The following is a 15,564-nucleotide window of genomic DNA, read 5'->3' as shown; positions in this document are numbered from 1 at the left end:
GGCAGGGCAGGAGGTGACAGCGGGTGGATCAGCCCTGCAGTGACACGGCTCCATTTGGTTCCATGCCTGGGGAATCGCCTGTGACATCCCATATGCAGTGAGGCGTCCCCAGAGGAACAGCTCTCAGGGAGGACACTGGAGCAGAGGGATTCTGGCTGCACTGAGACCTCTCTAGTGCACGGGCTGGGCTGCCATGCTTGGTCTTGTCGCCATGGCAGCCCTCGGGATGTAGGGAGGCAGGAAGAGAGTGGTGAATCCTGCAGGATTAGCATCCACCTGCCTGGGGAGAGACCTGTGAGATCCTGCTGCCATCTGCCTGCGGTGGCGCCAGGGGCCTTTCCCTACTCCCGATGCACAGGATGCTCTCCCTGAGCCACAAACATATTCAGGAGGACACAAAACCAAACCAGCTGCTTGAGCTCTGCTGCCCCCAGCACTCGCATCTCCAACCCTGCACAAGCCAGATGGTTGGGTGCATACAAACCCCAAAACCCTAAAGCACTGCGGATCACTGAGCCTCAACCACACACTTTTTCTCTCGCATCCTAAGCCAGCAGCCAGCCTGGAGGTGCCAGGTGACCTCTCCTGGAGGAGCACCCAAAGCCACACATCCCCAGAGGCACGAGGCTTCAACCTCAGCCTCTCTGTGACACATGAGGCAAAGCCAGCTCTCCAGGGACCCTACAGATTAGCCCTGGGTATCCTGTAAGACAAGGAGACGAGTCCCAGAGACAGCACCTACCGGAGAAGTTCCTGGTGGCCAGCATGGTAGTGAGGATGGCTCCCTGAAAGACAAGGAAGGCAGAAGGAAAGGGTGTGCTGGACCCCAGGCCCCTGCACCCTGCTGCTCCCCCCATCCCTGGGGGAAAAAAGCCCTGCTCAGCACCTGTCCCTCAGCCACTGGAAGGAAGGAAGGAAACTGGCCCACGGACTGATATTCTCCTCCTGCCATCAAAAGCAGCTCTCAATACCTGATTCCATACCCCAGCACAATGGCTGGCATTAGGTTGCATTCTCTAAAACTGCCTTCCCTCCGAGATTAAAGGGATATTAAATATCTGCAGGGCACTTTTTATTCCCATACTACCCTGTCCTAGATGAAGCATGACCCCACTGACTGGGGCCAGCAGCTGGCAACAAGGGGACCCACTGGGAGTGGAAGCGGATTTAATTGTGATTAAAGCTGTGCCAGCTCAGAGCAGCAGGGCAGGGATTGCTCATGGGAGCCACGCAAAGATCATCACCACAAAACAACATTTGTAAAAATCCTTCCCCTTTTCCAGCTGAGTCTACTAACTAGTTGCTAAGTGTATAATGAGATTACTTTGGACTAATTGCTTACAGTAATGGATTACTATTTTGAAGTGTATGCCTGAACTAATTTGATTACTTGTCTAGCTGAAAAGTAATAATAGTTTATGGCCAGTTTCTTTGCTTGATAATCTTGTAAGTAGTCTGCAGATGTATGGCTCTGTGTCACGCTGTGTTCAGGCCTGGAGCACTGATGGCTCAGGCTGTGGCACAGACCAGCCTCACCCCGCTCTGCAGGCAGCACTGTGATTTCCAGAGCCCGTTCCCAGCATCCTGCTGCCAGCTGAGGCTGAGCAGCACCCGGGAGATGGGTGATGGAGATGGTGATTTCAGAGGGGTCCAGGCTGTGGTGCATGACAGCATCCAAGAAGGGAAGGGCTGTGGGGCTGCTGGGGTGGGTGAGCTTTTTGACTGTCTGTGGATCAACTTATTCTTGGCTGCAAAGTACCTTGGCCATCAGGCAAAGGGTCTCACTGTGCCTCTCAGGCCAGCCCCAAAAAGAACATCTTGACATTGGCTCCAGTGAAAAGTCCTCACCAGTGTCCAGTGTGACTCAGTGCTTTCCTTCACCATGGCTTTCTTTGAGCAGCTGGTAACAGCCACATGAAGCTGTCACCCCACTCAGTCTCCTTCCCCTTCTTCGCAATGGGGGTAGCCAAATGCCCATCACCCCCATACCACTGCCATAGACACCACCCCGTTGTTTCCCACCCAGGGGACAAGCCACCAATGATCTCATTGTGCATTTAACAGCCAGCCTGGACAGAGTTACCTTCAGCTTCCTCCTGGCATTGAACTTCTTCAGACAGTCCACAGTCTCCTGCCTGTGCATGCATGACGCCACGGTGGCACGGTGCTGGGGGGAGAGAGACCTGCCTCAGAGCAGTTCTGGGGGGAAGGGGCCCCCCAGCCTGGCTCTCACATGCTCACACTCGTGTATTATCTCCCATGTCCGAGGCATGGGCCAGAGCTGCCTGCAGCAGCAGCAGATAAAAGTTTAATGAGCAGTGGGAGATGGAAGCTTTGGAGTTAGCAGGATCTGCTCTGGTGGTGGGGGTGTGTGGAGAACTGGCTGCCCCCTGAGTTAACCCCTTGATTGACCAGCCATGTTTAGCAATGTGCTCAGGGTTTGCATGTGTGTGATTAAGCCCACAGACTCCTCCTGCCTTTAGGATCTGATTCAGAGTGAGAATCAGCAGCTGAAACAGTGGGATGCAGTGAAGGGTGCAGGGATTGCTGCTGGAGTGGATGGATGGATAAAAATGAGCCTACTCCCATTGCCTCTGAAGAAAGACACCCCCCCCCCCCCCCCCCCAGCACAGCATGACACTGAGAAATTAGTCTGTTCCCACCAGGGCAGGGAGCCTGTGTGTCCCTTCCATCACCAGGTCCCCCAGGAACATGCTCTTTGCACTCACAAGCTTTTTTCTGCTGTAAAACCTCAGGGAAAATACTGCTGTGAGAGCATTGAGAGGAACCCTGCCAGGAAACCATCTTCCCAGGATGCAGAAGAGAGCTGGCAGCATGTTTGATACCAAGTGATCCCCAGTGAGATGTTCCCCACTTGTGAATCCCCACATCTCTCTGCCCTGGGCCCCAGCTCACCGATATCCAGGGGTGCTTCAGAGCCTCGGCTGCCGTGATGCGCTTGGAGGGATTTATGGTCAACATCTTGTTGATGAGATCTTTTGCTTCAGGAGTGACCGTGTCCCATTCAGGGGAGGGGAACTGCCAAAGCAAAGGGATGAGGGTGAGACATGGCAGAGACCCCCTCTGCACTTGGGTTGCTTCTCCTGCAATTTGGGACAGGTTGGAGAAATGGTGGCCACTGGAAAGAGCTGACAGGTGGAAAACCAAAAAGCAGGAGTGGAAGATGGAAGTTGGAAGGCTTAGGACAGGACCTGTCTCTCCCACAAAGTGGCCCTGAAATGTGCCAATGTGTGCACTGGGCATGGCAATGAGGCCAACGCTCTGCTACCAGGGCAGAGGAAAGTGCTTGTTCCCATCAGTCAGAATTTGTCTTGGTTGCTCTTCTAGAGCATCAGACTGTGAGGCAGGGACAGCAGGAGAGGAGACTGTGAAAGGGGCAGCAAGACAAACCCACTCACATCATAAGCCCCAGCCTTGATCTGCTGGTAGAGTCGGTGTTGGTCTTCATCCCAAAAGGGTGGGTACCCAACCAGCAGGATGTAGAGGATGACACCTGCCCAGGAGAGGAGACAGGATCAGTGGGAAAGAATTCATTGCTGGAGGCAGGAGCACACACAGCCTGGGGACTGATCAAGCTCAAACAGAGAAACAGAAATTAGGGAAGCATGAAGATTTGCCCACTGTTTAAAGAGCAAAAGGCTTGTTGGTGGGTCCAGTTCAGCACCTGAGGAGGGTCAAGGCTCTGGCAACCACCCTGCAGAGCCCAAAGTGGGTGCCCTGGTAGGGGTGGGGGGATGGAAAAGGGCTCCCCTATGGCTGCAACTGCACGGAGACATTGCCTGGTTCCACCAGCACCACAAGGAAAAGAGGCAGTGTATCGCCTGACTGGGAGCTTTGGGTACATAACTCCCAGTTAGGTACCCAGAGGGGGGTGATCCTTCAGAGAATGGTGCCACTGGATTGGTAGAGAGTGTTGCCCAGGGTGATGTGCCATCTCCTGGGTAAATCCTCCACCCTGACTTCGCTGAGGTGTGACTGGAAACTGCAACTTGGGACACACGCTGGATGAGCAGCCTGCCTCATCCCGCCCAGCCAAGCCCAGCCCAGCCCGCTCCCGGTATTCCAGCCCGGGTCAGACTCACCACAAGCCCACAGATCCACGGCTTTGCCATAGGGGTCCTTCCGGAGCACCTCGGGGGACAGGTATCCCGGGGTGCCGGCGAAACCTGGGACAGACAGCCCGTCACGCCCACCGCCAGGCAGCCCTGTGCCCCAGCTCGCCAGCAGGGACAGCGAGAGCCCAGAGCGCTGCACATCCCGACCCCCTGGACACACACTCCCCTTCCAGAAACCTCTGTCACTCCCGAGGCCAGAGCAAACTGTGTTTTTCTGCCACTGCCAACCCCCAGATGGTGCCCAAGGCTGGAGTGCTCTGCTGTGCACTTCCAGCACTTTCCCCGCACTGGTCTGGCCCTGTTGCTGGCTTCTCCATCTCGCCAGGACACCTCGGTGACTCACAGAGTCCCTGTGGAGCTGTTTGCTCCACATCAGCCTGCTCATCCACAGCCCTTCCTGGGCTGGTGCTGCTGGGGCCCTCCCATGACCCTGGGCTCGGGGTCCTGGAGCCCCCCTGAACTACCATGCCCCACCTCAGGCCAGTCCCACTCACCAAACCACGCTTGCTGGTCACCCTCCACCTCGATGGCGAGGCCAAAGTCAGCCAGCTTGACAGCAGCACCCTTCAGCTTGGATGCCAACAGCAGGTTCTCGGGCTGCAGAAGGAGACGGGGGTTGGAGAGGAGTGAAAACCCCTCAGGGGCTCTGCTGTTGGCAGAGGGAGCTTCCCAGCACGGCACAGAGGAAGATCTGGATGCACTCCCTAACTGCTTTGTCCTGCTCTTTGTCCTGGTGTCCCTGGATCCCTAGGGGATCACAGACTGCAAAGACCTCCCTACCCCATCTCCCTTGTGTCATTTCACTCCGGAGTGCTCTTTGCTCTGTGGGTTTCCCCCAGCCCTGCACGTGTTCCTCCCTGCTGTTTCAGCAGCCCTGAAGGACTCTGGGCGTTGTTCCACAGCGCCTTGCATCACAGATGGCGTCCCCTGTTCTCCCACAGGCACCCTCCCTGCAGCTCCTACCTTCAGATCCCGGTGAACCACCCCCATCTGGTGGCAGTGCAGGACGGCCTCCAGGATCTGCTGGATGCAGTGGCTGTGGGAGAGAGGAGAAAGCTCACACGAGTGCCCGGTGAGGCAGAGTCTTGTCAGACACTTCTATTCTGCTGCATTTCACCCCTCTGCCCCTCTCCCCACCACTCTGCCCGTCAGCAGCCCTGCAGCCCAGCTCAGCATCCCCCTCCAGTGACACCCAGGCACCTGTGGGGAGCAGTTCTAACCCAGCAGGAACCTAACAGAGCTATTGGGCACCAAATAATGGTGAGCAGGAGCTTAGGGGACCCAGCTGAGCCCGTGGGGACCCCATAGGAGCAGCACTGGAGGCAGGGAGCTGGAGACCAATGGTGGAACCACAATACCAGCAAAGATTTGGTCTCCAAACCCAGGCAGAGCAGATGTGCTCTGTGCAACCTTTGCTCCGGCCCCATTTCCCTGCTTTCCTCTAATGCAGGTGGCTCTGCTGTGTCTGCTTGCTTTATATCTAGTTCATTACATTCAAGCTCTGCTGTGTGCGTGAGACAGGAAGGGAAAAAGACAGAGGCACTGATCACTTCTGCTCCAAAACAGCTTATGTGCAAGGCAGAAGGTCTTTATTTACATGTATTTTATTTTATTTGTATGACTCTAATAAGTAGATGGGCTATAAGTGGATTCAGTGCAGGCAGCCCATTAAATGAGATTGTTTTCTGCCTAGAAATAAAGGATATTTCCGTGCAGAGAGGTAGTGTCGAGTTTACCACCCCCTTGGACATACATACAGGCTATGCTTAGCCTGGGGGCAAAGCCAAGAGGCACAGTGATATCTGGAGGCTGGAGAGGGCCAGATCATGTCCCCTCAAAAGAGTGAGACTAATACTGTCCCCTGGATCAGCTGCAGGGACCAAAGGGCTGGCTGAAACGGCTCTGCAGATGGTACCTGGAAAGTGCCAGTGGGAGTGCGGGAGGGAGCAGAGCTCCAGCACAGCCTGTCTTGACTGCTCCTCCTCAGTGCTTTCAAGTGGCAAATGCCAGAGAAACACTTGCAGAGGGCTGGAATGCAGCTCCAGGTGGAAGGAGTGGCATCTGCAGGGTGCCTGTGCTATTGTGGCCCTGGCTGGCCACCAGCCTGGTGTTGGATTTCTTCCCTGCCAGCCTGGGGAGCCCTGGTGCCCCCAGAGCAGGCAGTCCTGATGCCCCCAGAGCATGGAGCCCCCAACACCCTGTTCATTTACAGTAAGGTCAGATGTTGGCTATCCCAGCATCCTGGGGATGAGGATGCTGTGGGCAATGGCTGGGAGCCACAGGAGCCAAAGTGGAGACCAGTGCTATGGCAGCACATGCACTTCTTGGCACACAAGCTGAGCGAGTTAAAAAGAGTATTTTGGGTGGTTTTGGTTGTTTTTTTTTTGGCACCACAGTTCCAGTCTATGAGTATGTGTTGCAGAGTGGCTGTAACACCTCCCAGTACAGAATGAGCTGGTGCTGCAGAGAGCCAGTCAGGCAGGACCCTGGGAGGGAGCAGCCTGTGGGAGAAGGGGACACCTCCTGTCCCCTCCACAGCCTGGCTCACCTGGCATCCGCTTCGCTGTAGTACTCCCTGGCCACAATGTCCTCAAAGAGCTCCCCGCCAGTGACCCTGCAGGAGAACAGCGGCTGGATTGACTGACAGCACACCCAGCCCTGGCAATGCCCCCAAAAATGGCACTGCGCATGCATGGGGGGAGAACCGGGGGTGCAGCACAGGGACTTGCCCCCTGCCCGGCCTGGGGGACCCGAGTTTGGGTCAAACCCAGCCTGTGGGAGGGGCTTGAGTGAGGTGGAGGTCACATCACCCTGGGGGCAGCACGGGGCTGCTGTGGGTAGGGGATGCATTACTCACAGGTCAAATATCAGGTAGTGGTGGCCCTCTTCAGAGATGCTGTCGTGGAGCCTCACTGCAGCAGAGACAGAAAGGTTATGAAGTACTGCTGGCTCCCACCCCACTCCCTGGGAATGCCTCTGCTCCCCTTTGGGCACGAGCAGGAGCTGGGGAAGGGCACAGCAGGGCTATTCCTCTTGCTATTGCCACTGGCTGGGTGAGGGGGTCCCTGCTCACCAGGGGACCCCAGCCATGGCCCCAGCCTGGGCCAGTCATGCAAGTCTCAAAGATCACATCCAAACTGAGGACTGCCCGGGGCTGTGCCTGGCCAGGGTTCCAGGCAGCTGCTGGGCTATCTTGGGCACTGGGAAGGCTGCAGGCATGGGTGTCCCCAGGCCCACCAGGAGAGGTGCCCAAGCAGAGGGAGAGCTCAGCAGGGAGCTGAGCTAACAACTCTGGCACCCACAGGGCTTTTTTATTTTCTGCTCATGTCCTTCCTTTTCTCCTTCGGAATCTCCAGAGGATGAATTTTCCCATATCCTGGCACCCTCTCCCTTTGGGCACATGCCTTGCCAGGTGCAGCCAGGTACAAACCTGTCACCCTGCTGCATGCTGGTTATTCAGACTCAGATCCCTGCTCACACTTAGCAGGCAAGTGTGCAGCAAGGGGACTGGCACAGAAACAGGTGGGGTGGATAAACAGAGACTTGTCCAGCATCCTCTGCCCCCACCTCATATTTTGTTTGATTCCCCTGAGGCTATGAATATTCAATGCTTCCTCTCTCTCACCTGGTTTCAGCCTGATACAACTTTCAACATATTTGAGAATGCTGGGAATCAGGGAAGAAAAAAGAAACATTCAGGTGAGAGATTTTGTGGGAGTTTTTACTCCTAGCCCCTTTTACTGCATCTAAATCAGCTGAGCCCTATATGGAAACATCCTCCAGACTGAGTGTGAGCCAGGGGAGATAACAACCCCAGCACTGAGCACAGACACTGCATTGTGTCACTCTTATCTGCCAGGCCAGCAAACACCACTTTGCTGGTCCTTTTCCTGTCTCCAAGCTCCATGAACAAATCCAGAGGCTGCCAAGAGCATGTTGCCAGCAGTGTCACCTCACCTGGCCAGGGCACAGAGCAAAAGAGGGCTGATGGGTGTCTCCCTGTTCTTCTAAGTTTATCTAAGCCTTCTGATGTTTATGTTTTTGTAATGGAGTTTCTCACGCACTTTTCATGTAAATAATGATTGGTTTGCATTCCTTTCTGGAGAAGGAGCGAATTGATGGACTGTTGGTTTGACCAGTGTAGCTGGAGAGGTGGCAATTTCATCCTCCAATCCATGGTCACTTTTGAAATTCTATAACTATTGATATGAATTCAGAAATAAACTACTCTTTTTTTACCTTGGACATTTCAGCGTGTGCGTGTTGTTCATTTCGTGTCCTATTGGGACAGATGGGCTGGTCAGAATCTTTTCTGTCTCTCTTGTGGTCTTGGCTACTGACACAACTTGCTCATCTCATTCCCTAGTTATCCTTCCTGACTGCTGGCCTCTGCAGACACCCCCTGTGCTCTGACATCTGTGTCTGCTACGTTTTTCTCCAACATACAGCCCCAGCTTTTCTGCCTTCCTCTGCTGGAAGAAACACATTTCCTCCTGCTTCATCTCGCCTGGGAGGGATTTGGGGGTATCACGCCTGGGATCCCACAGAAGCCAAAGTATTCTCAGAGAGATTAGGTGAGTTTGGTGTGGATAGAGCCAGCATAACCATAAGCATGTGGTCCAGCTACGTTCCCTGCTTGGGGAAGTCCCAAAGCCTGTGGATGCCAGGAGCCAAGAAGGTATAAGAGGGAGCAGCTGCTCTAAATATAGCCTGATCCTACAAGTATCTGTTACTGACCATGGTCAGAGAGAGCCACACTGGCCAAACCACTCCAGCTCAGAGCTGAGAGCCAAGACAGGAGCAGGACACAGCTTCAGGAGTGAGAGTCAGAGGACAAGTACCTGGAGTTCAAACTCCAGGGCTGAGTGCAGCCAAAGTTTTCCCAATAAAGCAAGATTTCCCTGAACGGAAACAGCTCTCCCTAGTATATCACCCAGTGCTGTGGATGTGCTGTGGGGTCCTGGGGACCTGGGCCTGCCTATGACTGCTCATGCACAGCTTTCCCTGTGAGGCACGGCGCAGAGCACAGGTCGGTTCCTCCAGGAACTGCAGCACGGCATGGGAGATGGGAGGACCCCCCTCTCCCTGCAGGGAGCAAGTAAGAGCACAGCAAAGCCCCTTGGCAGCTGGGGTGCTTCTCCCCAGGAAGGGCTGGACAGGGCTGTTTTGCCTCCTCCAGCAGCAGTGCCTCCTCTTCCTCAGGCCAGGCTGCTCTGCAGTGGCGCCGCTTGCTCCAGCTCCTGTGTGGGTACTGAGCCGCCTGTGCACGGAGGGGAAGCTGCAAGCCCAAGTTTCCAGGCAGCAGGAGCAGTAGAGGGGGGGTGAAAGGAAAGAGGGTGTGGGGTGGGGGGTGGAGAAGAGCCTCCTGGGTATAAATAGCAGCAGATTGGGCTTGTTGGCATCTCATACTGTTAACCCCTTCCAGCCTTTGCAGCTCGGAAGCTGCCAGGTCACAGCCAAACTGTGAGGGATGGGGGACAAGGACAGGGACAGCTGAGGTGTTTTGGTCCTCAGAGACCTTGCCAGCCCCACAGGAAGGTGATGGAGAGGTAGGGGCAGAAGACAGCAGTGGGAAAGAGCTGTGGCCAAGCTGGGAACCTGGGGAACGGGCAGCTGCCATCCTGCCGGTCTCACACAGTGAGTTCCTCCAGGTTTAGTATTTCTTCCTACTCACACACTTTGCAGCATGTGTCTTCAGGTCTCAGCAATCCCCGCAGGTATTTTGATACAAAGAGGAGGCTGGAGGCCCCTGAGGGACCCCTGCAGGACAGCTCCTGGTCCTGCTGGAGCAGAGGCTGGGGAATGCTGCAGGGTCCGGCTCCCCGGCTGTGAAGGGGAGACCTGCCACGCAGCCGTGTGCCCGAGACAGATGGAAGCTGACAGTCTTTTTTGGAACTGAAATATTTATGGGACAGGAGCCACATGGCTTGTCCCAGTGGCCCTGGTTCTAGCTCCCTGAATCTGCTGCAGCAGCTCCTGGGGAAAGATGGATCCAGGTCACCAGAGCAGTGAGGGGGCCAGGGCGCAGCTCAGCCACAGACGAACCCTCCCAGCTCCTGACTGTGGGTTGAGAGGGCTGCAGAAACCACCAAATGCTTTCCCTAAAGCTGCAGGATCTCATTGGGGTTGGTACATCCTGGAGTGCAGCAGAGAGAAGAGGGGGTTCACCCAAACCATCCACAGGGATCAAGAGCCTGCATCAGCATCACTTCCACGATGGAGTTTGGGATTTTTTTTTTTTTTTACTGCAGTTTTTTCCCCTCCCCTCTCTCTCTCTCTCTCTCTCTCTCTCTCCTTCTGGCCTATTTTTGTCTTTTGCAGGGGCTCAGGAGTTTTCCTGAAACAGCTTTTCCGAAGGAGGCTACTTTCAGATGGACGGTCGGTGGGAAAGTCTTCGCTTCCCCCCCGCCATCGCTCCTCCCACACGCCCCGCGCTGCCGCTGCTGCTGCTCCGAGCTGCAGCCGCTTTTTGGAGCACGCAGAGGAATACGGCACCCGAGCGGGGGGAGAGCAGTAAAAATAGCCTCTTGCAGCCTCCTGGGGCTCCGCTTCTCCCCGAGGGAGCTGTGGCCAAGTGGGTTACTCCGGACCTACTTCAGTCCCCCTGTGCCCAGTGGGGGCCTTTTTCCCCATGACCCCATCTGGAGATGGTGTTTCCCGTGGAGAAGAGGAGGGATGGCTCTGCAGATCAGTCGGGCAGGACGACACCGAGCCTTTCTCGGCCTCTGGGACAAGCAGTCCGTGCTGCTGCAGACAGGGCTGGGTTGTGGCTGGAGACTCCCTGGCCCTGGCTGGGATCTGGGAGGGCAGGTGGGCAGCAGAGCCAGGATGGAGCACCAGCAATGGGGGTGCACTTACCAATGTTGGGGTGCTTCAGGAGACGGCAGATCCGGGCTTCTCGTTCCAGCTTCTGGTGATCTGAAAGAGGCAACGGCCCTAATTTAGGATCTGAGGAAGGGAATCAATGGCTCTCAGAGGAGGTGTTGGCACAGGAAACCTGGGGGGACAGAGCAGCTTTTTTTTTCTTTTTGCTAAAGAATTACAGATTTTGGGATAAGTTCTGCATCAAACCACAACTGGGCACAATCTCAGCACAGATGCAGTCCCTGGCTAAGCCCCTCAGGCGCTGATGCCATGGGCAATCTTGGGTTTGAAATGATCCCTCAATCTCCCTGTTCTTTGCTGAACAATCTCATATCACCTCCTAAATACCCTGGATTTGCCTGGGTTATCCTTGCTGGCAGCACTTTCCTTTTTCTCCTATTCACCCAGGCACAGGCAATCACCCAGGACACTGCCAGCCTCACATGGTACAATTTCAGCAATTGAAGGCAGAGTGAACCAGTGAGAGCTGTGAGGATGAAATGAGGCTATGGGCTTCACTCCCCCTCGCCATCGTCAGCCATTCCACACCAGGGCTTTGCTCTCCTCCACAGCAGAACCCTATCTCACAACTGGTGCCTGTCTCCAAACAGGAAGCACAGGTCCCACTCCCCAGCTTTCAGCAGCCTTGGGGATGTGAGACAACAGAGCTCTGGGCAAAGCAAGCTGAGCTGAGCCAAAAAATCCTCCACCCTGGGACAGCTCAGAATGAATCTGCAAATCATTTTGTTTCTTCCTCTGCCCCTCTCTCCTTGCTCACACCTGACCCAGCCACCCTGCATGGAGGTGCCTGACTGGAGGCATTTTGTGCAGGCACTCAGCAGCCAGGACAAGTGAGGATATAATTAGGGCTGCTGTCTGTCAGTGCTCTCACTGCTACCTTGCAGGTTCACACCCCAGAGTCTCGCTCTGCATCAAACCAAACCTGGGTGTCTCCGACCGCTGAGCCGTGAAAGCAAAACAGCCCATTCTCTGCAGGGCTGCAGCCTCCCCAGGGCTCAGGATCCTGTCCCAGAGGCACCCTGGGGCTTGGGGTGAGCTTTGCAGCCTGTGCTGGAGGCTGTAAGCTGAAGGCTGAGATAACCTTGGTGGCCTCATTCAGCTCCCCACATTGTCTCCCCTGATGGGTGACAGCCTTCCCAAAGCGGGACAGGGTGGTAATGAGAGGTTGGAGTTCAGGATGTTCTCACAACTAAAGTCCATTGTGGGGTGGACAATGGGGATGGGATGGAGGGACAGTGTGACCAGTGGGGCAAGCACTTCACTGGGGATGTGGGTTACAGCCTCTCCTACGCCACAAACCCAGCTCCTGCACACACCCAAACCCCATTTTTCCTCCAAAATCTCCACCTTCTCTCCTCCTGGCCCCTCTGTGCTGGCAGCCAGGAGGATGTCTAAAGAAACCATAACTGGGGGTGTTTTCAGCTTCTCTCACCTTCTCCCCACTTCTCTCCTGCCTGCCTTTTGTATCTGGGGAAATGCTATCCTGCCTGCCAGCACTGCAGAAACAGGGGGTTCCAGCCCATTAGCCAGAGTCACTGGTGATTCCAGCTGGCAGAGCAGGGAAAAGAACCCCAGTGAAGCCTCTCCAGGGGACTGCTGGGCACTGCAGGGACAAACCCCAGGAGAGAATGGAGAGGGGCAAACAGCCGGAGGAGGCGAGCGGAGGCAGGAGGGAGCAAAGGGAGGGCGGCTCAATCTGCTGCTCCAGGCAGCCCTGAAAACTGGGAGGCGTTTGCCAGCTGGGGTACACGGGCAGGAGCCAAGGGCTGAGCCCAGCACTGCACATCCTGCCCAGAGCCCAGCCTTTGGCTTGGAAGGAAGAAAATTATCTGCATCCCTGAAGAGGGGCAGGGTTGGTGCTGGAGGACCTCAGGGGCTCAGTGCCAGCACTGCGCCGCTTTGGCAGCGCTGTGGGAGAGATCCTGCGACATGCTAGTTTAATTCCAGGTCAGAAAGGAGCTTGTCACTCTTTTCTGCATTTCTGTTTTGCCTTCGGAGGTCAGCAGTGGAACTGGGAGAGACACCGAGGGGGTTAATTAAACCCTCCTGGCAGGGTGCTTCCTCCCAGCACACATCCTGCCCTGCCGACAGCCAGGGAGGAGCCGGAGCGGAGACACGGCATCTGCTGCTTCATCCTTTCAATGCACCTCATCACAGCTCCTCTACCAGGTGGGGCAGAGGGGGGCAGAGGGGTCCCTGGCTTGAGGCAAGGGCTGGGTAATGATTTCTGTGCTGGCTCATCTCAGCCTCACTAGAGATAGACCCACCAGGAGAGGCCCTCCAGCACCTCTTCCAGCAGCAAGCAGCCAACGTGCTCCACCAGAGCAGATGGCAGCAAGGGGTGAGGGCCCATTTCCAGGTAGAAATGAAGTCAAACCCCCACCTGAAGGGATGTTCCCCTTTCATTAATGTAGGTATATGAGTAAGAAAACTTACAGACCGCAGAGCAGGGATGGGGTGTCAGTCAGCAGGGGCCCTCTCAGGAAGTTATCCTCCCAAAATAACTGTGCTACCCTGCGCCCAAAGCTGGACTGACTTGTTGCAAGGCTGTAACCATCATTTTGCTGCAATGTGTGTGCAGGGTGGTGGGGGGATCTCAGGGACAGAAATGGGGTCCTCTGGCTCCTGAGGCAGATTGGGGTCTGGGAGTTCCCCTGAGCCTTGGCACAGCCAGGCTACAGATGCATCCCTGTGATCAGATGGGATGTGACAAGCAGCCACCAAGACACCTCCTCGGGATGTTCACTCCATCCATCAAGGAGCTCGGGGAGTACCACAGCGGGGACAGGGTGGGATGAGGGTCCCCCTCAATCAAAGACCCCCCACCTCAAAGGCATCATCCCAGCACCATGTAGAGGGGACAAATTCCCCACTATATGAGCCCTGCTCACTTCTTGGCTTCCCCAAAACACCCTCAGTATTTACCTCGAGCAGAGAGCTTCTTGGTATTGATGATCTTGGCTGCGTACTCTTGTCCTGCCAACACCTTCACGCACCTCCGGACGATGGAGAAAGCGCCCCTGGGAACAGCAGAAGCCAGAGGTGAAGGGCTTGGTGTGGGAGCAGGCACAGCTCAGCCCTCGTGTGGCTGTGGGGTGAGGGACAGCCACAGGCATGGGGACAAGGATGGGGATGGGGGTAGGTACTCACTGGGGCAGGGACTTGTACAAAACCTGGAGGGATCAGCTTCCCTGCACCACTGTCCTTGAGGCACATGCAGACCTAGAGAGGAATGTGGGCTTCTCCCCTCCGTGTTCCCCTGGACACCCCAGGCACTGTGTACTTTTCCTCCTCTTCCTCCTGGCTTTGCCCTCCCTGTTGCCAGGAGGGAAGGGGCAGTGATTTACCAGGGGGGCTGGTTTTCCCAAGGGAAATTGTGGTGGCTGCAGCTGCCACGTAGCTCTTGGCCACTTCAGTCTGTGTGGCTCTCCCTGTTCTAGACCTTTCAGTCACAGCAGGACTTGGCAGCTGTGACCAGTGCCAGACCCCTCCCCACCACGGCAAAAATGTCACCCAGGCAGGGACAGCCCAGGGGACTCTGCAAGGATGGAGCCCAGCTGGACAGGGATGGATGCTGTTGCACCTTGCACATGTGCAAATCTCTCCTGGGGTCTGGCAGGCAAGCAAGCACGAGTGATGGGACACTCCAAGGACTCCTGTCTGCCGTGGTACGCCCTGCCCCAAGTCCTGCCAGCCCGTGGCACTGCCAGTGCCGGCGCAATGCTGGGAGCTGCAGCACTGCAATCACACACACATGCACGCTCCAGCCCTGCTGAGCACAACCTTTGTGCCAGGTTCCCTTTCCTGCCAAACCTCTCCAATCGCTAAAGTAACAACTATCAAAAGCAATCCCACCTCCTGCCCCACCCTCCCCCAATCCCCTTCACCCGCTCCAACTCCCTGCCGAGCAATAAAAGCCCGCGGGCTGGCGAGAGCGGCGGATAATTGATTTTAGCGGCGGGGGCGGGTGGAGACGGGCAATTTGGGTTGGAATGTGATTTTTAGGAGAGCAGGCGAGCAGCGGGTGTGGAGGGATGGGGATGGAGCCCCAGTAGAGCTGGCAGCCCACGCGCCCAGCACTGCCGCGCAGAGCATCGCTCACGGCACGTGCCAGGCAGGAGTTGGGGGGAAAACATCCTGGTGCTTCCCAGCTTCCCCGTCCTGCCATTTAATCCTGGCTGCTGAAAGAGCTGAGCTGTTAATATCCCTGAAAACTGGGGAAGAATTAAGTGGAAAGGGTGGGCGAAATGCTTCAAACCCTTGCTTGCTGTAGGTAGGCAGACCAGAGCTATTGGCAGTCCTGTGGTCTCGCTGTCTTCATCCTGCTGGGAGCCCCACACTGTGCAGGGTTTGTGGGCTCCTGTGGATCCCTGGGACTCATCTATTTTTTTCCCTAAAGACATGTGTGATGTTTTTGCAGTGGCAGGACAGCCTGCAGCAGAGAGTGCAGCAAGCCGGGATGTCCCTCTGTCCCAGCTCAGGGTTTCACTGCAGAACCCAGCAGGAGGCTGGAGGGTTGTGGGTGTCCCAGACCCACTGGAGG

General features: G+C 55.9%; 1 protein-coding gene across 3 annotated transcripts in view; it reads right to left on the bottom strand.

Moving 5' to 3' along the window:
- The window catches only part of CAMK2A (calcium/calmodulin dependent protein kinase II alpha), a 34,276-nt gene that overhangs the window by 14,572 nt on the left and 4,140 nt on the right, over positions 1-15,564 (bottom strand). For 2 of the 3 annotated variants that reach the window (XM_059860228.1, XM_059860229.1), the window contains exons 2-12: positions 13,947-14,041; positions 10,995-11,054; positions 6,994-7,048; positions 6,685-6,750; positions 5,100-5,172; positions 4,631-4,733; positions 4,104-4,187; positions 3,420-3,514; positions 2,917-3,039; positions 2,084-2,167; positions 739-785 (exon numbers count right to left, since the gene is read on the bottom strand). In XM_059860228.1, the coding sequence (XP_059716211.1) occupies positions 739-785; positions 2,084-2,167; positions 2,917-3,039; positions 3,420-3,514; positions 4,104-4,187; positions 4,631-4,733; positions 5,100-5,172; positions 6,685-6,750; positions 6,994-7,048; positions 10,995-11,054; positions 13,947-14,041 (885 nt within the window). The remainder of the gene's footprint in view (positions 1-738; positions 786-2,083; positions 2,168-2,916; positions 3,040-3,419; positions 3,515-4,103; positions 4,188-4,630; positions 4,734-5,099; positions 5,173-6,684; positions 6,751-6,993; positions 7,049-10,994; positions 11,055-13,946; positions 14,042-15,564) is intronic. The other variant, XM_059860230.1, reaches the window with a different exon arrangement.

The sequence above is a fragment of the Haemorhous mexicanus genome, chromosome 15 (assembly GCF_027477595.1).
Source record: "Haemorhous mexicanus isolate bHaeMex1 chromosome 15, bHaeMex1.pri, whole genome shotgun sequence".
In the NCBI taxonomy this organism is placed as follows: domain Eukaryota; kingdom Metazoa; phylum Chordata; class Aves; order Passeriformes; family Fringillidae; genus Haemorhous; species Haemorhous mexicanus.
Note: the sequence above shows the minus strand (reverse complement) of the source record. Positions and strands in the feature narration are given on the sequence as shown.